General features: G+C 33.8%; 1 protein-coding gene across 1 annotated transcript in view; it reads left to right on the forward strand.

Moving 5' to 3' along the window:
- ATF7IP2 (activating transcription factor 7 interacting protein 2) overlaps positions 1–9,597 on the forward strand; it is an 83,276-nt gene that overhangs the window by 32,674 nt on the left and 41,005 nt on the right. The window contains exons 4-6 of the mRNA XM_010850657.1: positions 3,423–3,557; positions 4,106–4,201; positions 7,095–7,252. Coding sequence (XP_010848959.1) covers positions 3,423–3,557; positions 4,106–4,201; positions 7,095–7,252 — 389 coding nt within the window. The remainder of the gene's footprint in view (positions 1–3,422; positions 3,558–4,105; positions 4,202–7,094; positions 7,253–9,597) is intronic.

A 9,597-nucleotide genomic window follows, 5' to 3' on the forward strand; every position in this document is an offset into this window, starting at 1 on the left:
TTCTTATCTCTTCTTGCTATTCTTTGGAACTCTGCATTCAGATGCTTATATCTTTCCTTTTCTCCTTTGCTTTTGGCTTCTCTTCTTTTCACAGCTATTTGTAAGGCCTCCCCAGACAGCCATTTTGCTTTTCTGCACTTCTTTTCCATGGGGATGGTCTTGATCCCTGTCAGTGACCTTCAAATTTAGTAGGTCCTGTATCAGGACTTGTATGGTCATGTTTTGCTATTTTATTACCACTGAAATGCCTCAACTAAAAGTCATTATGTGATTAATGTCTGTCATTAGCAATAATGGATCAAAATGTCTCAATCCAAACTATCCTACTGTTTCAGAAACAAAAACACTACTGTTTCTAACACAGGCCATTACAATTACATAGTTATGTATTATATGAATATACATTTGCATAATAAATGGAAACCTTTTGAAAGACTCAAATAGAATCAGCTTAAAAGATGAGGCAACACTTTCACCCTTTCTACCTCTTACTTTCTTCTGCAAGGCAAAGGAGACATTAAAAAAAAAACGTAAATATTCTGTTGTTTGCAAGAATGAGGTAGCAGAATTAGGTTAAGCATGCGTGCATGTGTGTGTGCGTGTGTACGTGCACATGTGCATGCATGCTCTGTCTTTCAATCGTAAGTAGCTCCATGGATTTTAGCCCACCAGGCTCCTCTGTCCATGGGATTTCCCAGGCAAGAATACTGAAATGAGTTGCCATTTCCTATTCTGGGGATCTTCCTGACCCAGGGATCCAACCCATGTCTTTTGCGTGGATATAGCTTAAGAGGTTGGGGATTGCAGATGTGTTGTTCCCAGTGAGTTAGTAGCTGAATTCAGTAATAAGTTCTGATGTGGACATATAAAGACAAAATTTATTCTTTTAACATTTTAATTTTTCTGGCATGGAAAAATCAGAGTTTCATTCACTGCTGTTATCTGCCTCACAAAATAGTTGGTCCACATTGACGCACAATACGGTCCTTTCCCATTGAGGTTTAGACAATGCCATTTATTTGTTATCCTCCCGAGCCACTACCACCAGAAGTTTCTTGCATTGTCCAGAGACAAAGGCTTTTAGCTAATTCCTTTTATCTGTCTCCCAGTAACTAACTCTCACTCACTTGATATTTTAATTCCTGTCTAAACAGTTGACTCTCTAAACCACATCTTTTTTCCTTGTTTGAGTCCCAGTGGAATAGGGCTTCCCATTCTGACATTGTTCTTTCCTACTGAGAGAGTCCAAAAGCTGTTGACTCATCTTTTGAGGTTTCAAAAGGATCTTGTCCTGGTATATTCCAATTAAATTACTGAAGTAGACGGGGTTTTCTTCTGAAGTCTAAGTTATTCACCCTATGCACCATTGTAGAAAGTTGAGTCAGATACATAATTGCCAGTCTTTCTCTAATATTTAGGCCACTTTGCCTGCCATATGCAAATTGTAGCTAGAACTTCGTCTGATTCCATAATTTTAGTCACATTACCATCGGTAGAAGACAGTAATGAGGTATTTGGTGGAGGTTATTGTGCCTGCCTTCTGTATGAAGAATGTCACCACTAAGTGAGAACGAATATCTCTCTACACCATAGGAATCATGCCTTAATGAGCAGTTAGTCCAAAATAACGAAGTTTTAAGGGTCTGCCTTCATCTGAATCATCAAGAGTACTTGTTTAAATTGTGTTTATTTTACACTGAGCTCACTAATAATTGTTTTAAGCTTCTTTTTTCTCAAACGTACCTGATGAGAATCAGTAGTGGTGCCTATACAACTTTCCAGGCCCCTTTCCAGGAAATTGATGAATCCAGGTCAGGGCCTAAGAATTTGTGATTTTTAACAAGTATTCCATGTGATTGATGCTCCTTACCAGGAAAGTTTGATGAACACTGTTCCTTTTGTTTCTAACAAAACAGTATTTCCCTAAACAGAACTGACATGTTTTTCCAAAATTTCATTGGGGTATGAGCTTCACATATTGACCTTAGTCAGTGAACTGGCAAGCATGCAGTAATGCATAAAAACCTTACATGGGTTGATAGGTAATGGCTGTCAGTAAAAATAGTATGGGTTTTTGAGCATTTACTTACATAATTAGTTTATTTTAAGCAGTTAGTTTAATCAGATATTCAAAAATTGTAAGAGTACAAGTGATAATCATGTCTGATAATGTTGAAAAACCACTGAAGAAATGTTAATGAAGCACTACAGAAGAAATAGAGTAGACAGAAATTTTGAGGAGCAAGAACAATTGGGAATGAGAAGGGAAAACCTTGGGAATAATCAAAAGTAAATTTTTGATTAAGACTAGTCATCCAAGTGACATAAATATAAATGAGTTTAACATAGAAACTGTTCTAATTTTGAACCCCAAGTTACAAGATATTAGGGGAAGATATAAATATTGCTAATAAATACCTTAATTATGTCATGACAGGTTTTTTACTAAAAGAGACTACTCTGTTGTGAGAGTTGCTTAAAGGAGCATATACATTGAGCAAACACCTGTAGTGAATATTTCTGAACGTATGGCTCAGCAGAGCTGTTCATTTCCTTGGGCATTGAGATTAACTATGCTCCCTGAAAATAGGCCAATCTATTTTCTGAAAACCAGCCAGATAATGAAATTCATTAGTGTTTCATGTGCCAACTACTATAATCTGATAGAATAGCATGCATTATGCCAGATAGCACTAGTCACATAATTGTCACTAGTATCTTACAATTTTAACAATAAGAAGTCCTCCCTACTCCGCATCCCCACCCCCAACATAAAACTATGTGTGGAGATTATTTTGCATATTTATGTCCTTTTTTTAAATTCAGTGTTTTCCATTTTATAGAGCTCTTATGCATATTATCTTTTTATGTTCTTATGAAAATCCTACGAGCATCCCTTTTGCAACACTGTATGACATCTGTCCATTTGTGGACAGGGCAAATGAAGCTCAGAGGTGTTGTGACTTCCCAAAGGTGATACAGCTTGTTAATAACAGGGTCAAGGCTCAGATTTTCATAATTTGCTTTATATCTACTACAGATCGACCAGCCATTTGAAATAAATACAGTCTCTTTTCATAGAGTACTAGGTTTCAGTTATGGTCATTAAAAATATATATAAATGGGACTAAATAGGCTTTAATTTGTATTATGGAATTCAACTGAAACTGTAGGAAACTAAAATTAGTATTGGGAGGATAAACTTAATTCCTAACTTATCCATATATTTAAATGTTAGGTGTGTTCTGCTGAATTTGATTTTTAACTTTTATAAAACTTACTGATACAGTAATACAAATATATAAATAAAGTACATTTTACTAGTTACAGTAAACCTAGAAAAAAGCAAAGCTGTTTTCAAGAAGTAGAAAATAAATTGCTTTTAAATTTGAAACGTGGTGGTTTGTATTTTTAAATTCTAGGTCAGACATTTGGTTCGACAGGAGATCTATAGTATAAGTTACAAACTATTTGATAACAAACTGAGAGAATTGACTGAACGCATTGGGAAGACACAGTGCAAGAATAAACATGAAGCAATAGCGGATGAACTCTTTGTAAGTTTCTAATTTCATTCGAGTACTTTTAAAAAGTAGAATTTAATGATGTTGTACATGTTAGGAAAAAAAAATAAAGGTATACTGAAATCTGATTCCTGGCCACAACCTGATATATTAATACTATATATAGAATTTATTATACCTCAGCTGTTTGGTCCTTGAAAAATACTTGTAGAGCCATCAGCCATTTGGTGTCAGTTCAAAAACATTTTGTATTAGCATTTGTATAACCCGTTTCAGACTTTCTTTAGGGTTTTTTTTGTTTTGTTTTATTTTACTCTTCTAGGGTTACTTGTGGATTGGCATTTCTATCACCATTAATTTTATGGTGAACTAATTAGAAGTTTCATTTTCTTTTTTAATCTTCCATTCTTGGACATATTATACTAGCATCAAACCTGATTTAAATGTTTGTCTTACGTAAGAATTTCTCGTATATTTGATGGATGCCTAAGTCTCACAAAACTACATGGGCAAATAGTTTTCTCGCCGTCTCTATATGATATATATATTTTGGTACTCCGGTTTGTTTGTTTTTTTCCTAGGCAAAAATAGCAAAACTTCAAAGACGTGTTAAAGCGGTGTTATCTCAAAGGCATTTTGTGGAACCAAATGTGGTATCCAACAATACAGTTTGTAAGGTTGGTATAAATGTATAGGAGTTTTAATAACTTACTTGACCCACATTATAAGTAGTTGGATTATAAGAAGAGAATGTACTTCCAGATGAAGACATGGGTTTAAAAGATAATAAATTTATACTTAAGAAATTCCTATGACTCTGGAGAAGTGGCCAAAACTAATGCCACTTGTATTTCTTTTATAAAATGAGTAGAGAGGCGATTTGTGATTGCCTGGACTGCCTCCCTCTCTGTCATTTTATCAGGATGAAAAATTTCAAACATACACAGAAAAGCTAAAAGAATTTTACAGTGAATGCTTGTATAGTCAATGTCTATCTTCTACCTTTATTTTTTTAATATATTTATACTTGTCATGTATCTGTCATTCTACTCATCCCCCAAGCCATCTTTATATTTGGTCCATTCATAAGTACTAATATATTTTATATCAAAATACGCTTTGCAGTGTCCACTTCAAAATATCTTAACATGAGTGTCATTAAATAGAGTTTAGGATCTGTTTATAGTTTTTATATAAAACTTAAAATAATCTTAAGTATACATTCACTGAATTTTTTTCTTCTATCTTTGTTCCCTTCAGTATCATATATGCACTAGCCTCAGTAACTCAATTGCAAAGCATTTTCTTCCCTGTTTTCTGAAAGTTTGTGTAAGATTTTTATTACTTCTTTAAATATTTGATAAAATCCACCTCTGAAAACCATTTGGGCCAAAAGTTTTCTTATAAGAAGACATTTTCCTGAAAATATAATTCTTTAATAGTATAAAGCAATTAAGATTTTTGGTTCATCTTGTGTATTAGTTTTGTAAGTTATCTTAGCAAGGAATTTGTCCATTTTATCTAAGTTGTTGGTTTTGTTGGCATAAAGTTATTGATAAAATTCCCTTGTCATTTTAATACTTGTAAATCTGTAGTGATGTACTCTTTCATTTCTGTTACTTGTATAATCCATGTTTTCTTTTCTTTTTTTTTTTTTGATCAATCTTATTTTAGATATTTCTTTTTTCAGCTTCTTAAAAGAGAAAGAGCTTTAATTTTTAACCTTCTTTTCTACTAGAAAATATTTAAAGATACAAGTTTTTTCCTAAGCATCCTCTTAGCACTTATATACTTCTCAGTGTGGAGAGTATAATAATTGTATTATACTGTATTTTTGTTTTCCATTAGTTCAAAATAATTTATTTCTCTTGTGCTATCGTTCTTTGATCTGTGGATTATTTAGAAGTATGTGTTTAATTTTCAGACATTTCTAGCTATCTTAATTTTATTGATATCTGTTTTGGTCAAAGAACATACTATGTAAAATTTGAACCTTGAGTTATTGACACTTAGTTTATGCCCAAGATATGCTTTCCCCTGGTGAATGTTCCATGTACACTTGAAAAGAATATTGGGTGTAATATTCTGTAAGTTTCACATCAGTGCTAATTGTATCAAGATGGTTCATAGTGGTGAATCATGGCTCCCAAAAGATGTCCTGACCTAATTCCCAGAACCTGTGAGTATGTTATTAAAAGAAGCTTATCAATGAGAAGATTATCCTAGTGGGCTCAATATGATCACTGGGGTCCTTATAAAAAGGAGTGAAGGTTAAAGACAGAAAATAGAGATGGGACAATGAAAGCAGAGGTTGGATGATTGCACTGAAGATGGAGGCAAGGGCTACAAGCTAAGGAATGCTGACAGCTCCTAGAAGCTGGAAAAAAGGAAGTGGATTCTCTCCTGAAGCCTCCAGAAGGGGATCCAGCCCTGCTAACAACTTGATCTTAATAAAACCAGTTTCGAACCTCTGGCCTTCAGAAGTGTGATAGAATAAATTTCTGTTGTTTTAAACCACCTAGTTTATGGTAATTTGTTATCACAGCCTCCAAAAACTAATACAGGATGTGGTACCAGTAAGTATGGTGTGCTGTTGTAACAAATACCTAAAAATGTGGAAGTGGATTTGGAATGGTAGAGGCTGGAGGAATATTGAGGAACATGATTTTTCAAAAGCTTGGATTGCCTTGAACAGACTTAGTAGAAATATAGATGTTAAAGTCTGCAAATAAGGGCTCAGGAGGAAATGAGGAACATCTTAGAGAAACTTTATATATTTTAAGAAAATACCTAAATCTTCATAAACAGACTGTTGGTAGAAATATGGACATTTAAAAGCACTGTCCGTGAACTCAAATAAGGAACATATTATTGGAAATTGGGGAGGAGGGAGTTCTTGTTACATTGTTGGAGAAAGCTTAGCTGAAATGTGACCTACAGTGATATAACATGGAAAGCATAATTTATAAGTGATAGCTTGTATTTTTATTAGGCTGTTGAGATTTTTGAGCAAAGTGTTGAAAGTTTGGCTTGGTTTCTTGCTTCTTACAGTAAAATGTGAGAGAGAAGAGATAAATTGAAGGAGAAACTGTTTAGCAAAAAGGAACCAGTATTTGATTTGGGAAATTATTAGATATCCCAAACTCATCAATTAGAGAAGAACAAGTTGGAAAATTGATTCATTTCTGGTCTTCACTTTATTACTATAAGTATAAAAAATAAAATTTTCTTTGTTAAAGCCGAATGTTTATTAATTCCTAAAATTCAGTGTAATAGGAATAAAATATATTCTTCATTCTTCTGTGTCTAAGTACTTAGGTATTTGTTTTTCCTTCTTTTAAAGCTAAGAAGTTGCTTCATGTTGTCATTATTTTTATTTCTTTTGATGTATTTTTTTAAATTTATTTTGGCAGAGTAACTGCAATCATGATCATCAGCCATTGATTACCATATGTATGCAGAAATAGTTTGAGAACAATTTCCAAGTGAAATTTTAACCTATCAATTTTGTGTAGAAGACCACAGTTGGTAACCCTCCCCTCAGCTGCTTTTTCCTCACCCAATTAACAGGTTGCAAATTCAGAAAAAATGAATTTGGATAAGAATCCAGAGTCAGTTAATAGTCCACAGGAAAGGAAAACTGTGAAATCTGAAACTACTAACTATTCAGAAAAAGCAAGTGAAAAGAGTAATTGGTCACGGGAACCTAATGAAGCTGTTTCTGAAAGGTAAGCATATCTATAAAAATGCATGAACTTGCTTATCTAAATGTGTTTGTAAACACATGTACTCTTTTTCTCAATGTAAAATAGCTTAAAGCTTCCTATTTATATGAAAACTATTTTTGTCCGTCATGAAAAAATTGGTTCTTCAGAAGTTTAATTGTTGTTTTAACTGTACTAAATAAAACTCTGAATTGGTTAGATGATCAGGTTTTTCACTGTGATGATTTGTATCTTTGATATGGCAACCAGAGTGATAAACTGGATCATTCTAGTAGTTTCCACTTCTACACATAGAAGAATCAAGACCCTATGAAACAGTGATTTCAAAAAAATTACACAAAAGAGTAAGATTAGGAAAATAGTACAAGGGAAAAAGTGACTAAAATTAGTTCCCTGCATGTTGGAAGTATATAGTATCACGATAATGTCAAATTAGAGTGAATAGACTAACTTATTCATCTAATTGATCACAAAGCAACTGAGACACACCTGATCTGCAGTCTAGTTTAATAAAAGATTTGGGACTGCCAGGGAAGAAGTAATTTAGTTTAACAGAGAAGCTTGATTAGTGATCTTGGCCTGGATTGATGTTCAAGGGTAGAGGGGTGGGGACATTTTAATGAATTATTTTCACTGGTGCCTCTAAACAGTTTTTGAGCTTTATAATATTATTTATTTACTTAACATTCACTCCTTAAAATATCCTATGATTTTGCTTTTATATGGTAAATTATACCACAGCTTTTAAAAAGAGGAAACTATATAACCAAAAATAAGTGAGTTAAATAATGGCCGTTGAATAGAGACTATCACTCTTCTCCCCCAAATGACTGTGCATACTCAAGGATGCTGTAAAATTGAAGAGAAGCATTTCAGATCTACGCCATTTACATGCAGTTCTGACTCTTGAGAAGAAATCCTAATGTTCCGTGATATTGAGGTCTGCATTCTAGTTTGAGTCAGGAAGCTGCTGTGAAGAAGGCATGTACTTAGTTGGCAAAGAAAAGAGTCACATTTCAATGAGTCTTTATTACTGCCACTTACTGATGCCTGTGCTGAGACTCATAAAGTGACAAAAAAAGAAAAATAAAATGCTATTAATAGAAGAAAAAACGTGAAGACACCATTAAAATAACATTTTATATGCTGATATGCAAAATTTATCAATGGCTTATATCTATGATACGAACAAGTCACCTTTCCATGCTCTATAATGAAAGCAGAATGTACAATGCATGAAACTATACTAGGCAGCACTCTCAGCCCAAGGTGAGTGTGAGAATAGATGTATACAAGAAATGTGCAACTTGACCCTGTAAGTAAGTAGGTGAGGTTCAGTGGTGAGTTTTAGAAAACATTTAAGGAAGAAATAATACCAGTTTTAAACAAACCATACCAAATATAAAAATAAAAGGGACAATTCTCCAGTTCATTTCATGAGACTAGATACTAAAGTGTGTTAACTCTGACACATTGATAATGAAATCAATTGTAGAATTTTACAGAGATGGAAATTACAGTTTATTTTTACCCACAGAATGATTCAAATAATCCTAAACAAGAGATCAGTAAACCAAATTCAACAATATATAAAAGTTGAGTTTGTTCCAGGAATGCTGCAGTGTTGGTTTAACAATAACAAGTTAAGTAATGTGCTAGGAGAGGCATCATCAGCTCACAATAGATGTAGGATTTGATAAAATATCTGTTTTATGATTAAAAACAAATTCTTAACAAACTTGGAATAAGAGGTAACTTCCTTAATCTAATAAAGAGTATCTATGCTGCTGCTGCTAAGTCACTTCAGTCATGAAGTGCTGTGCGACTCTGTGCGACCCCATAGACTGCAGCCCACCAGGCTCCCTCATCCCTGGGATTCTCCAGGCAAGAATACTGGAGTGGGTTGCCATTTCCTTCTCCAGTGCATGAAAGTGAAGTCACTCAGTTGTGTCCAACTCTTAGTGACCCCATGGACTGCAGCCTACCAGGCTCCTCCATCCGTGGGATTTGCCAGGCAAAGAGTACTGGAGTGGGTTGCCATTGCCTTCTCTGAAAGAGTATCTATAAAAACCCTAAAACTAATCTGATAGTGAAATATGGGAAATATTCCCTTTGAGATAAAAATAGAAGGGTACCTGCTGTTACCACTTTAATGTTATACTGATATCTTGGCTAATGCAAAAAAGAAAGAAAAATATAAAATATTAAAAAAAACAGTAAATATTATTGCAGAGATGATTGGGGTATTATATATATGTAGAAAATCCAATGGAATTTACAGATAAATTATTAGGATTAATTAGGGTTTAGCACAATTGCTAAACTCAAGTATATAAGAAATCAGTTGT

The sequence above is a fragment of the Bison bison genome, unplaced genomic scaffold (assembly GCF_000754665.1).
Source record: "Bison bison bison isolate TAMUID 2011002044 unplaced genomic scaffold, Bison_UMD1.0 scf7180017864293, whole genome shotgun sequence".
Classification (NCBI taxonomy): domain Eukaryota; kingdom Metazoa; phylum Chordata; class Mammalia; order Artiodactyla; family Bovidae; genus Bison; species Bison bison.